At 49.9% G+C, this 14,503-nt stretch overlaps 1 protein-coding gene across 1 annotated transcript; it reads left to right on the top strand.

Moving 5' to 3' along the window:
* The first annotated feature begins 1,048 nt into the window (after positions 1-1,048).
* Positions 1,049-14,155, top strand: LOC146189291 (uncharacterized). Its single transcript, XM_084603239.1, has 2 exons — positions 1,049-2,861; positions 11,609-14,155. Exons 1-2 carry the CDS (start codon positions 1,614-1,616, stop codon positions 12,719-12,721), a joined length of 2,361 nt encoding a protein of 786 aa, XP_084459365.1. The 5' UTR covers positions 1,049-1,613; the 3' UTR covers positions 12,722-14,155.
* The last annotated feature ends 348 nt before the right edge of the window (positions 14,156-14,503 follow it).

The following is a 14,503-nucleotide window of genomic DNA, read 5'->3' as shown; positions in this document are numbered from 1 at the left end:
TGGCCTCGTATTTAATAAAACAACGTTAACAGTGGTTCCATAACCCTCTCGATTTCCGATGCAACGTTTAGGTAAGATGGGAAATCCCATCCCTGCACAAAACTCTAAAACAAATACCAATACCAAAACAAACATGTCACTTCCTGATGTCCCATCCGCGACTCCTTCACGCTCGACTCCACTCACAAATCCTCTCCAGATGAGTCTGGTTCTGTTTACTCTACTAACGCGGCGACACCGGTGTCTCGAACTGGCTCGTGTTCACTATTTCCAGACGTTCCCGCCGCAGTCATTGTGTAAACTCCCGCGCTGTTCCCGCCCAATTGTTCCTACTCTCGCTCTTTCTCGAAATAAATCCATTTCCCCTCCCCCCGCCAAGAGTGCTCAGTTTCAACAAAATAAACACAAACGCACGCCCACAAACCACCCACCGCTCTCGCTTAAAGTGCAAGAGCTGCTGAGACAGCGTCAACAACAAAAGGCAGGAAAAGACAGCGAAGCGCCAGGAATCCCTCCCCCTCTCCATCTCCGCCCGCACCCCTTTTTTCAACAGTCTAAAACTAAACTCAAAAACTGGAACGGGGTATTCGAGGCAAAGGAGGGGGAGTGGTCGAAGGCAGAGCCGACGCGCGTGGAAAGACGCGTGCTCTTTCTCGTTGGGAGACGACGCCGGCAGCTCCCAACACCGAGAGTCAGTGAGCCGCGCCGGTGAAGACCACACAAAAGGCCGCAGGTTTGGCCCCAATTCCGAGGGCGGCGCTCCCTCACTCGAGACAAGCACGCACACGCCGACGACGCCGACCGCGGACGAGCTAGCGAGCTCCCGACCGCGCCCGGAGAGGGGGGGCCCAAAATAGTGGGCCACGATCCCAGGAGCCGACAAGGCGAACAGCCGGCGCTCGGCGCGCTCACTGTGAAGCGAGCAGGCCAGCGTCGTCTCATCGGAGTTAGAAATTGCAGGCACAAGCGGTGTCCCAAGCCGACGCGACACGAACGGGCCGGTGCTGGCTTCTGTTCCCCGCTGTCTTTGTTCACAGTGAAACCTAGTTCCCGATCGCACCCATTCGCTTGGAGATGAGCGGTGAGCCGGGTGACGTGCGTCTCCGGTCACGCTGCCGGAGACAGTGCGATATTCGGAAGATCCGGTGTGCTATTCAGAAAAGCCGGCGTGAGTAGGGGTGGGAGACTGCGCTGATAATGCCTGTGTACGACGAGAAGTTTTCTCTGGTGGCGGCTCGCGTTCGGCAGCTCTAGCAATTGCTGACAACACCTCGTTCTTGTTGGATGAGGAGAGAGAGCAGAGAAGTCGGATCTGAAGAGGTCTGGCTAGCAAGACTTGTGCGAGCACGGCTCCTGTGTGTTCGTGCATCCAAATTCGGTCATGAACTGCCTGTTAAACCACGTGGAACCGTGACGGAGTCTTGTGAGATGTAGATTTCGCTGCTACCACGTGCTGCCTCTGAGAGGGCCACAACTGATGTTCCTGGAACGATAGTGGGCTCTTGGCCAAAGTAAGAAACCACGCGGTCAATGATTCCTCGCCGTCAGCCCAGTTACTCTGTCCCGTCGCCTGTCGTCGTAGTCTGGCAAGAGCGCTAAGAGACCGGGCAGCAATGTTGATCGTGGCCAAGCTCGTCGTGCTGGCAGGACTGACACAGGCGTTGGCTTCCAACTGGCGAAGCATCCGCGGAGACCGTCTCAAAGCGGGCCTGTGTCCCGATTCGGATGACGACCTCTGCTCCAATGGGCGGCCCGACAGCTCGCGGCTGACCTGCAAGTGTGACTACGCGTGCGCTAAGTTCGGTGACTGTTGCGTGGACGCACCGAGAAGTCCGAACCCCGAGCCGACCCATTCCTGGCGTTGCCACCCCAGCGGATTCTTCTCACTGAGAACGTGTCCCGCCCAGTGGCCCGAGAACGATGCAGTGCGAAGTCTCTGCGAAGGTTGGGAGGACCGCGGCGACGAGGACGATACCGGGATCCCCGCCTCTAAGCACTACCTCGAAGATGTACCGGCGTTCTCATCGGAATCTGAGCGCATGTACTGGAACGTCTTTTGTGCGGCCTGTCACGGAGACGCTCTTCGGCTCACCACGTGGCCCGCGAGTATCGACTGCGACAGCGACCCACTGGGCGGCCGAGGACCCGGACCCGTGGTGATCTTCGACGAGAGGTCTCTAAGACAGCTGGTGGCCGTCGGCAATCTGACATACGTGGGCGACAACCGGTTCCTGGTGACAGACCGCAACGAGAAGCACCGATGCATGCTCCGAGTGCAGCGGTCCAGCTGGAAGACCTTCTCGCAGGCGCACCTGCTTCGCTCGTGCGCGGCGGGTGCCGACGTGGCTCCGCGCTGCCCGAACGGAAGTGCCGAGCAGCTGGTATCGCGTTGCGGCGCCTACACTGCATACGTTCATGACCGCGTTGCGCGCAGGAACTACCGCAACTACCACTGCGCATTGTGCGACGTGACGCAGAAGCAGCGGCTTTCGTGCGGCGCGTACGCGGATGAGCTCGAACCAAAGGGCAGTGTTGTGTCGTATCAGTGGCAGATCGAGTTCCGCGTATGGCGCAACCCGGAGGACGCGCCGCTGGAGTGCCGAGATGACAGCCACATGAGGGACGACCTTACCGGGGCCTGCCTACCCGTGGGCTGTGCACCGGGCATGGTGCAGGGACCCGAACGAATGTGTGTGCGCGCTGATGTGTCGCAGCCTGACCCGTTCGAGAAGCCGATGCCCGAGTGTCCCGTCATCCAGCTAGGGTCGAAGTACGCTGCCCTGCTGCGCAATGGGTCGCTGCTACTGAACGTGAGCCGAGGGCAGGTGTTCGCCCCGGACCAATTCCGCCTAGTGGCAGAGGTGAGTGCTTGACTGGAGAAATTTGCAATGACCTTCATGGTAAAGAAATTTAACACGCGTCAGTAAGGGTGTAATGGTTTGTAAGCATTTACCGAAACATTGTTATGACTTACAAGTGAAAGCAGAACAACATTCACTGAAACTCCGCAGTTGTGGAAAAACTGGTCTTTGAGTGAGGATGACACCTTAGACCACCACTCGTAAGGAAAAGTAGCTATTTACGATGAATTAGAGGACTCCTAGACGGGTAGTTGATTTTTTTTTTTTTACTGTCTTCATTTTCTCAACTTTCCCGTTTAACCCGGAGTAAAAACCTGTCTGTTACTTTCATACTCAGAATATCTTCCAGTAAATGCGTACACTCCGAGGTTACCGAACAATAAAATGTAAAGCGAAATTTCCTCATAGTGTTAGACGAATTTGGACTTATTTTTGCACAAATCAGTACAGACCAGACCGCAGGCACAGCTGTGAAACCTCAGTGTATGCGTTCAAGCTGGCAGGCAGAGGTGTTGAGGGAAGAAAAGCGACAGTCGTTTAGTGTCGCCATCAGGCTAAAAAATACCGCTACAAGTTAAGGGGTTTACGAGAAAAACAAGTTTGTCTGTACACCATCACTCGGGGGTGTAAGAGCCGGAAGTCACACGTGAGAAGGCTATATATGTGCGTTTCTAAAGGTAATCCCTGCCAAAAAAAAATTAATTTGACAGACGGGTGCGGTAACAGAACTAGAACCGAAGCTCTCATGCTACGTATATCGCTTCGGTACGTTAAATGCCACAATTCAAATTTTTCGGTCTCACTTTCGTGTAGACACCAGTGAAAGAAGGAATACAGAAAGTGATGCCGCGACGGAGTTTTCCGAAACAGTATCGGCCGGCTGGGTTTCTTGCCTGCGCTGACATCGAACAGCTAGTGTCCGCATTTTCCCTTTCGCCTCCATCGAAACGTGGACGCCGTGGCAGGGTTCGAACCCGCCTCCTAGCGCTCAGCAGCCGAGTGCCGTAACCAGTGATCCACTACGGCGGGCAGTTTTCTCAAAGTGTGAGTGAAAAGAAGACGTCTTGAGCTTTGCTAAGTGGATTTGCATTATGCTCCAGGAAAAAAAAAAAAGCAGCAAAAAAGAACATGGTTCTTGGGTTACCTTTCATATTTTTAGTTGTCGATATCGGTATCCTCTCTTCGGATAGCTTATTGCGTTCTGCGGTATAAACCTTCCCAAGCAAAGCGGTCACCCCGAGCGGCAACACTGACGTCATCAACGAAGAATCACAAGCATGGCTCTAGCAGGTAGCAGGTGACGTGTCCGAGCCCTGGTTGTTTAAGAAGAAATTAGCGCTAATACCTGAACGGGGACAGAAGAAAACACACTAGTTGGTCGGCGGGTAGTGTGACGTCACGAGGCTACGTGATATGGCAGGAGCTGTCAACTTCCGAATTAGATGCCTTACCACTTAACCACGCAGGCTCGTTTGTGACGATTGATTAAACTCGCGTTTCATATCTATGATGGAAGATCTCTCACATATGTGGTAGCGTATACGACAGTATGCTAATGGGTATTTATGAGATAAATAGAGGCACAAATTAAGGGATTAATGATTGAGCGACTAGCAAAGTGCACATGCAAGAGTAAGGGTCCGTGAGAAGTGTAGAAGAGGTGAACCATTAGAGACCTCTATAGCGAAGCGGAGTTGTTCTAACGTAGAAGCATGCTGATTCAACGGACGCTTCCTGCGCACGCCGACAGGCAATTACGGCCACTGCACGTGCGCTGTGCTATTCTATGCCATGATATGCTATGCTATGTTATGCTGTGCTGTGCTGTGCTGTGCTGTGCTGTGCTGTGCTGTGCTATGCTATGCTACGCTATGCTATGCTATGCTATGCTATGCTATGCTATGCTATGCTATGCTACGCTATGCTATGCTACGCTATGCTATGCTATGCTATGCTATGCAAAAACTTCGGTTACGCTGTATCGTCGTGCCCTTCAATGCGGATCTTGAATGTCGCCCAATTCTTTTTTTTTTTCGTCTTCGCTATGTCTACACTCAGCGCACTCAAGTAACTAAACGCAGTGCCAACTAGCCTATTTTCTCGCATTAGTGACCCAATGCGTGCAGGAGAATGATCGACTAAGCTATAAGCTATACTACTATACGCTAGCTGTTATCCACAGAAGAGGAACACGCAGTGTTTCGTTTCGAATTATCTGTTGTATTTTTTGTTGTTTTAGGTGAAGTAAGGGTATCAACTGCCCCACTTTTGGCGAACACCTAAGCCACGTGTGAGGGAAGGCATGAGCGAAGGAATGAAGAAAAGAGAAGGACATGCTCTAGTAGAATGCTCTCGATCAATTTTGACGACTGGAGTGTAGACAGGCACGTATGACAATATCTGCACTTCGCGGATCAAGTGCTCTTGCTGTTCTCAGCATGACATCCACAGCATTCACAAAAGGAGTAAATTGAAAAAAAAACATAACTGATCGGATGTTTATACTTGTACTAATGCGAGTTTCAGTACCAGCTTGGGCGAAATGTTCACGCCAGACACAACGTTTAGTAACTTAAGCAAGGGTGATTTTTGCTGAATGGGTCACAGTACTAAGGTGCAGTCATGGGAATGAAGGGTAGAGGTGCGAAGTGAAAGAGGAGTAGAGGTCAGCGTGCGCTCACCCGACCTGACTTCACGTAAGGTCACTTGTAAGGGCAGAAAAGCCGTTGGGGTGGTAGTAGTGGTAGTAGTAGTAGTAGTCTGCACCGCGTGTCGGAAATAATTGAGGGCTGCGTAAAAAAACCCTCGTAATGGTAATTTGTGGCTCTAGTGATTGATGATTGACTGGTGTGCAATAGGTGATAAATTATTGAAATCATTGTAACGAGTGGATTAATTAAATAAATTGGGAAAAGAGGGTTCAGAAGTGTCAAAATGCTAAGAACAAAAAGCAAATGCTTTATGATGCTAATTAAGATAATTCCGACTGCGTAATTGATTAATTTATTGAAATAATTGAACACAATACAAAATTGGAAAAGGGGGAGCTCAGATGTGTCACACAAGCAGACTGTTTCGGGCGGCAAGCGCCGAAAGTCAAATGCAGGAAAAGATGCCAGGGATAGAAAAGCTGTTACCTAACCTAAATTCATTTGCTACAAAATTCTTTGGCATACCTATGCTGTAAATAATGCCTGTATGCCCAATTTCTATACAATTTATGTTATTCTTTCCACTAAGGGGCAATGTGAAAAATAAGATAATCAATTCAGTCGAAACAATTTATTTTTGCAGCCGATAGGTGTTCATCTATATTTTGAGAGAAAATTATTGCCAAAAATAAATAATAAATAATAGTTGGTCCAAGGAAGGGAAAGGCGCCGTATCCGTCACGCTTGTTTTTGTGGACACCTGAACCGCGCCGTAAGTTAAAGGAGGAAGGTGGGACTGAAAGTGGATAAAAAGAAAGAAGAGCCGTAGTGGAGGTCTACGGAGTAATTTCGACCATCTGGGGATCTTTAACGTGCGCTGAGATTCGGCGCATATTTCAGAAATAACCTTTTTCATATGCGGGTGTCAAAAATTACAACCGAATTAATCGCACTTATGATAATCTTGGCGCACTACGAAATTCGTGGGTTTCCAAACAATGAGTACTACACCACTGTAGTATCATTATGAAGAGGAGAGGTAAAATGTTACATATTCCGTTGGGCGCAGCGCCCCGCTTATCCATTCAAATGCGAAAGCGTACGACACGAGACGGTAACGAGGCAAACGCAGGAAGAAATTGCACTTCGTACTAAGCCCTGATGGGGCTGACAGGTAGGTCACCGCCGCTTGCGGTGGGGACTAGCCTGTCCGAATTTTTATCTGTTGTAGGCCGTCATTGCACCTACCACCGCTTCGGTGGTGGACGACGGCTGTTGTTGCGGCGCGCGTCTTTCTCTCCCTCTTGCTTTTCTTTCTTCTCTATTTTCTCTTCTGTCTGCACGAGGCAGCGGAGGTGGCTCAGCTACAGAGCCAGTAGCAGACCCGTGCATTTTCTTTTCCTTCTTCCTACAGCCACAACAACAACAAGAACAGAAATTCTAAGGCTGTAGTTGGTGTACAAGAAATGGGTTGGGGTTTGGTTGGGTTGTGGGGTTTAACGTCCCAAAGCGACTCAGGCTATGAGAAACGCCGAAGTGGGGGGCTCCGGAAATTTTGCCCACCTGGGGTTCCTTAACGTGCACTGACATCGCACAGCACACGGCCACCTTGCTTTTCGCCTCCATCGAAAAGCGGCCGCTGAAGCCGGGATTCAATCCCGCGTCCTTGGGAACCGTAGTCGAGCGCTGTAACCACTGCGCCGAATAGCATTGTATATGTCACACTTTCTCCGTGAACGCCTGATTGATTGATTGATTGATTGATTGATTGATTGATTGATTGATTGATTGATTGATTGATTGATTGATTGATTGATTGATTGATAGGGAAAGGTGCAGTAACAGTCACTTGTTTTTATGTAGACACCTCAACCTAACCGCGCCATAATGGAAGAGAAGGTGGGAGTGAAAGAATAAGGAAAGCAAGAGGTATCGTTTTGGGGTGATATGGAGTAATTTCCATTTCAGCTGGGATCTTTAACGCACTGACATCGCACAGCACACTAACATGTTTTGTGTTTAGCCTCCATCAAAGCACGGTCGCCGTGGCAGGACCGCGGCAGGGTTCCAACCCGGGAACTCCGACCAGCCGAGTGTCTTAAATACTGAGCCACTGCAGTAGGTAAACGATTTTCTCAGCTCTCACATTGCGTGCAGTTTCTGTAACTAATATTTGCAGAATTTCGCAAGCCGTGATAGTAGAATGAATGTGTTCGTTGCACGTGACTCCTAAGACGTTGAAGCGTGCTACAAAGCTCCTAATTTCTCTATTTATTTTGATAGTTCTAATAATATTAATAATTAGTTCGCAGGAAAGAAAAGGCGCAGTATCTGTGACACACTTTTCTGTGGGCACCTGAACCGCGCCGTAAGAGAAGGGAGGAAGGTGGGAGTGAAAGTGGAAAGAGAGAAAGAGGAGCCGTAGTGGAGAGCTACGGAGTAATTTCGACCACCTGGGGATCTTTAGCGTGCTCTGACATCGCACAGCACACGGACGCCTCTTCGCTTCGCCTCCATCGAAGCGCAGCCGTCGCTGTAGTAGCCGGGCGTCTTACCACTGCACCACCGCGGCGGGGCCTTTGATAGTTCTTAAATTGGTTTTAGTGAAAACAGTTGTTATGTAAATATGCTCGGTATTTTTTTTATTTTTCACAGTTATTTTGCGCCTTAACGACGGAATAGCTTTATCGCACGCGAGCGACCTTTTTCAAACATGCTGACAATTAAAACTAATTCATCGTTAATTTTTCTGCATCGTAGGGGTTACTTTACTAGAGTACGTGTTAGTTGTAGAGAGAGAGAGAGAGAAAGAAAATATAAAATATAAATGCAGGGAGGTTAATCAGGCGATGCCTAGTAGGGTACCCTACACCTGGGGAGGTGAACAAAGGGAGAAAAGGGAGAGAAAGAGAGCCGAGGCCAAAGAAAGGAGGAGTATGTCACATGTACAGAGATCTATAGTAAAAGAGGGTAGAGAGCGCACAAGATGAGCAGCCAGGCCAGACTCCTCCAGGGAGGCCAGCAGGAGCCGGTGGGCTGCCAGGGGACTCCTGGCCGGGAAAAGCACCTGGTCCTCCGTGGCAGCAGGGAGTCCGAGGGCGAGTCTTGAACTCAACCCCGAGTCCTTTAGATAATTAAGGAGCACCTCCAATCATCCTTCAAAGTTTTAATTAGTAAGCAACTATACCAGCTAGGTCAATTTTGGAGAAGGAGGAGGGAAAAATTAGCGATACGAATTGTCAAAAAAAAGTGCAGTAGTGAAATCAACATAAAAAGTTACAAAACTAAATTCATTTTCTCTCATTTCATAATTGTCCAGTCCTCTCAAGAGATATGCTTTGCGCAGCGACAGCACTATCAATTTACTATGATACAAACCCGCCGACGCGTGCATTAATGACCTCCCGCTAAGGGTCAGTTGTCACTGTATTTGGCTTATCAATAAGCACGACTAAGGCATGGGGGTCGAATCCCTGCCGCTGAAACTGCACTTCGATAGAAGCGGAATGCCAGAACCCTCGCGTGCTGACCGATGTCTCAGCCTCTCAGTGAACCTTACAGGTGCCGAAAGTAACCAGAAGCACACCACTGTGATGCCTCTTTTGGTTTGGTTTGATTTGGTTTGTGGGGTTTAACGTCCCAAAGCGACTTAAGCCAAAGGATATGAGAGACGCCGTAGTGGAGGACTCCGGAAATTTCGACCACCTGAGGTTCTTTAACGTGCACTGACATCGCACAGCACACGAGCGCCTTGCTTTTCGCCTCCATCGGAAAGCGGCCGCCGAGGCCGGGATCCAATTCCGCATCCTTGGGAACAGTAGTCGAGCACCGTAACCAAGAGCAACGTGTGTCCCATTAGAATGAAAGGTGGCACTGTCGTCCGCTGTCGGCGTCTGTCTATTGCACGAAATTCAAATAACGTCACTACGCCAGTGTACAATGTTACACAACATGTACAGATACATGTGTAGTCATGAATTGTGAAACGCAGCGTACTACGACCTGATTCATGGCTCATAATCCTTACACATAACTCGAACTCAGGATGACACCTAGCATTACTCAGCGCTTTAGGGAGAAACGCACTGCAAGATGCAGATTCTGCACAAACGTTACACAATCACACCTCTTAATCATGACTCATATTTATCATGCAAAGTGGAAGGACTCAGCAAATCAGAAGGTAACGCATTGTAAATTGTAGCTTCTTGACAAACTTAACGCAGTCATGCCTCACGGTCATGACTTCTAATTATTGTACAAATTAACATGGCTCAGGGTTTTTCGAAACACATATAAGCACGTACTCAATACTCGAACAGATGCAACATGGATATTTAATGATTTCGCCTTCTCACACGTAAGCAGCCTTAAGTGCCTCGCCCATTTTTTGCTTTATCTCCTTTCTCTTAAGCAGTCCCCTCAGAGCGTGGATCAGGTGTCCGCTGTGAATTACATCTTCATTTTCCTCATAACTACCCAACAAAGACCTCATATTCCCTCTCAAATGTGTTCGAGCCACTTGGCAAAATACACTGATAATACCCGAGCCGCTATGCGGCTAGGCATAACACTGCGTTGCTCCTATTGCGAACTGAGCATTGAAAAATGAAATGTACATGGATGATAAGGGTAGCATGCAGCCTTGCAATGTAGGTTTATACCTGAATAAAAGACATTTCTGCCACCAGTATTTCCACGCCTGATACCATCAGCATTTGTGCCCTTGGCTCCTGCTGACATGTACTTAGCGCAGAAGCCAAAGGTCACGAGTTCTAGATTGATGGCGTTCCTCGGCGCCGACGGTAGGAATAAGAATAGAACGGGTGCTTACGACGACGCTCGAGTATTGTACAGAACGAAATAGATCAACAGCAAAGTACGGTGACGACACCAAAGGCAGACAACTGAGCAAATTGGTATACATTCATCTTACGATAACAAAGGCACTGCATGCACGAACACAAGGAAGAGGACACAGCGCTTAATTGTAACTGAAAGGCTTTATTTGGAAACAATATATACATAAACCACCACCAATCCAGGGCAATCACGTATCATCCCATGCCAGAGAAAATGTTACCGTGCGTTCGTCATTCGTGTATCTAAACAGTCTATATTCCTTCCGGAAAGACTAACCGATGGATCACTAACAAGTGAATTCTCGTATTTTGATATGAAAAAATTGTGGTTTAACTCTAGTTAATCCTAGTTGAATTGCGATAGCAATGGCGGAAGCTTCTTTTGCCTGCTACACTATTCCCCTATCACGCCCTACCAGTGTAAGGTGTACATTATTAGGGACACTTGAGCTTATCCTTTAAGAGTATGACGCGAGAGCATAAGCTACCAGCCCACATATAAATGAGAAGGGTTCAAGGCTGCTGAATCGGATGTGGAGCGAAAGCATTAGCTGCAGGTGACCGAGCGTTCTTCGTCTTCTCCGCGGCTGTTCAAGGTCAAGCATGGCCCTTCCCGGGACCACACGATGGGCCGAAACCTGGCGTAGTATTGCTATCGCAATAAATAAAAAAAACACCTTCCACTATCTTTTATGTTAACCGATCTCGGTGACGGAACAGAACATTCGGTGACAAAACTGCTTTGGGGGACATTGAGGATTGCAACTCGTCTCCAACTTTTCACAATTTCCTTCATTGCTAGATAGTCGTTTTTTTTAGTCGCCGTGTTTGACAGTCAATGCAGATTAACGTGCCGGCACAGCTAACATGAAATCTTCAACCCCATTCCCGTCCCCCAGCTCTGCTCGGTTATCTATGTACCTCTCGATAATGCTTCTTTTTAATCACTACAGATCTTAGCTTAGACGTCTCACATTCAAACTATCCTTTAAGACCGTCGCTGATGTTATCCATGTAACGGTCAATCTAAACGCATATCAAAAGCACGGAGAGTGTGTTTCCGTTCAAAAGCAAATTACGTTGTTCACGTTCTCCGCACACTCCTACGCACCGCCTCCGGGCCAGTTCTTGGTCGAAATTTGAGAGTGCATAAAACATGGTTGATGTCGCCTACGCAAGCAGCCTATGATTGCAATTATTATAATTACCCTTTCGTTTCGTCCACTGCACGCAGGTCAATGAACAGAACAGGACAATCGGATGGTACGCCCTGGTGTGCGCCTGCCACCGCATCAGCTTCATGTGGACGCCCCCCTTGCTATTCGTGGCAAGGCTGGGGCTTGGAGTGTCGATTGTCTGCCTCGCCCTCCTGCTGGCCACCAGGCTGTTGGAATTGCACGTGCGCAGACACAAGATGGCCGCCTGTATGGCGGCAAGCGCCATCATCTCGCAGCTCACCCTGCTCCTGGAACCGCATATCGAACCTTTCGGCCGGGGCTGCGCGGCGCTCGGTGTGGCGTTCCACTACTGGAACCTCGCTTGCGTCGCCTGGACAACCGCCTTGGCCGGCGACACGTACCAGGCTCTTCACGTATTGCGGAGTATGCGTCCGGACGGACGCTCAATACGTCAGCTAGGCCTACTCTGTTGGCTCGGCCCCGCAGCCATTGTGGCCGCCGCGCTAGCCATCGACCGTCTGCAGCCGGAGTGGCCGTTGAGACCCCTCTATGGCGAGCCGCTGTGTCTGCTCAATGACTCCCTCGGCGCGTCGGTTTTCCTAGGTGCTCCCATCGCAGTCATGCTTCTGACTGCGGCCGCGCTGCTAGGCCTCGTCGGTCCGCGGCTGTGCGGCGGGCCACAGCCGCAGACGAAGCCGGCTAAAGCCGAGTTCCGGGCCGACCGCGTGCGCTTCTTCCGACTTTTGGCTCTAGTGCTGCTGTCATTCTTCATGTGGTCGTCGCCGCCGCTCGCTGTGGCATTGCGGCTGCACCAGCTGTGGTACGCCTTCCTCGGATGCTTCGCCGCCCAAGGTGTGGTGGCGCTCGTGGCCTTCGCGCCGCTGGGCCGTCTGGCTGCGCGGCTGCGTGGTACTCGGTCGGCCGGCGTGCTGGTGAGCAGTTCGTCTGTGGGTCACTTGTCGGATCCGCAGGTGCCGCCGCTAGTGGCCACCACTGTGCCGGCCGACACCAGCCCTTACCGCAAGCACTTGTCACAGGCATCGGCGGCGGCGGCGCAACAGAGTTCACCCACCAGGCGTCAGTCGTGCAAGCCAAACCTGGAGCGACGCTTCAGTACCAAGAGGCCATTGGTCATTGAAGACGAGCTAGAGAACAATGGGAAAGCGTGAATACTGGACACTTGTTTCTGTTGGATGTTCCTCCGATGTGTGGTTTTGAGCGAACTCATGCAAGAAAGCCAGCACAAAACGCATTGTAGCTGGTACCTGATCGAGTACGCACTCAAGTGCATATCGCATATCCACACTACACTTTCCTTGTGAATCACTATTCATAAGTGCCACGATTTCGGCTTAAAATCTCCTTCGCCGCATCCAGGCCGAAACGTACTCAAGTTTTTACTGCAGTACGCGGCCTTCACTTGAGGACATGGCGCGGTGCAAATGTTCTGATCAAGCGATCGTGTCTACGCTGCTAAACCAAGAGACAGAATGCACTTCTCGTTATGGTCAACAAAAGCAGTCAAACGTTGGTGCATTAACCCCAGTCACGCAGAAAATGACGACGCCCTGTGTAGTCAGTTGGATAACGAAGTCAGGAACAGGTCGTACTATCGAATATGCACTGCGGCTAGCAGTTGTATATGACAGATAAATACTTTATAATGATGTTTGTGGAGCACAAGGTGTAATGCGAAGAATTCTACGCTCACAGCCTGCTAAGCGAAGGTGCTAGCTAGCGAATCATCCGCCATCGCAGTTTGTGTGCAAGGTACTCCAGGTGCCTACGGGCACCTTGAAATGACGCCGGCCTTCTGGTAGCCCTCATTGCTTATGTGTCACGTATTCAGTGGACCCGGTGTACTAAACCGACACATTGTGGCTCTTAAATACTCTTAAGTAGAGTGCACCCAAATGCCGGAGGAGGTAAAAACATAATGGGCAAGTTTTTGCACACCGCAGATTTTTTCTGTTACGGATATGGAACTACAGTGCAAGTATACCGTTACTCCTGGAACTGCAGTGTCGTTGGCGATCAGTTCAAAACTTTTCGGCGAACAACTAAGCTATTAATTTGTTAGACTCGCAGAACGCAAGAGGTCGCCTCTATAGCTGTGCGAGAGTAATAATTTGTGGGAATTGCCCTGACAACGGTCTCCGTCCTGCCTTAACACGGCGGACTGAATAGAGCTGTTGATAATGATTACCTACCCATAAGATGCATTTTTTCCCCCTTCAGTTTCGAAGGTTTCTTCTTATTTTCTTTTGAAGATGCAAATAGAAATCTTAAATGCTTGTTATTCATGCTGATCTGCTCTGCGCGAAGGCTCATCGAGGGCAACGGTAATACGTGAGCTACCAGCCGAAAGACATCCCTGGCTGCATGTAGCTTGTCTCTCCATTAGCGCCTCGAGATGACAGTGGGCACAGGACTGCGTATGCTGCAGCCCCCTAACCTCACCCCTACCTTCCGCCCTCCTCACATTATCGCAAATTGCAGAGCCGTAATTAAAATACCGCGTCGTTATGGCAGGACGCGCTCGCGGAATCCTCGGGCTGTTATAAGAAGCAGGCCGGGTTGAGACAGCACTGGGGCGTAGGATCGAGTGAAGAGGCGTTCGCGACATTTGCGGTCTAGCGACACGCCTCGACCGAAACCGAAGGATGAGCGCTCCGTTCAGAAATACTTCCCCCGCCGTCGGGCGCCGCGCGGCCATCAGTCAGTAAAAAAAAAAAAAAAGTGTCGCCTCCCCAAAAATAAAGCGAGGGTTCAGCGCGCGTGTTCAAGCGCAACCCTACGGCCCGACGCCAAGAAAGTTATACTCATCTCGCGGTTCCACAAGCGTCTCGTATACGTCGACGTCGTTGCGAGTCAGCGACGATGGTGGCTCACATCTTTCCTTGACAGCTAGGTGACGTCAGACCCGACCGGGGCCGGAAACGAACAAGGGC

This window comes from Amblyomma maculatum, chromosome 5 (genome assembly GCF_055883805.1).
Source record: "Amblyomma maculatum isolate TAMU_Amacu chromosome 5, ASM5588380v1, whole genome shotgun sequence".
Taxonomy (NCBI): Eukaryota; Metazoa; Arthropoda; class Arachnida; order Ixodida; family Ixodidae; genus Amblyomma; species Amblyomma maculatum.
This window is presented reverse-complemented; position numbering and strand designations above follow the sequence as displayed.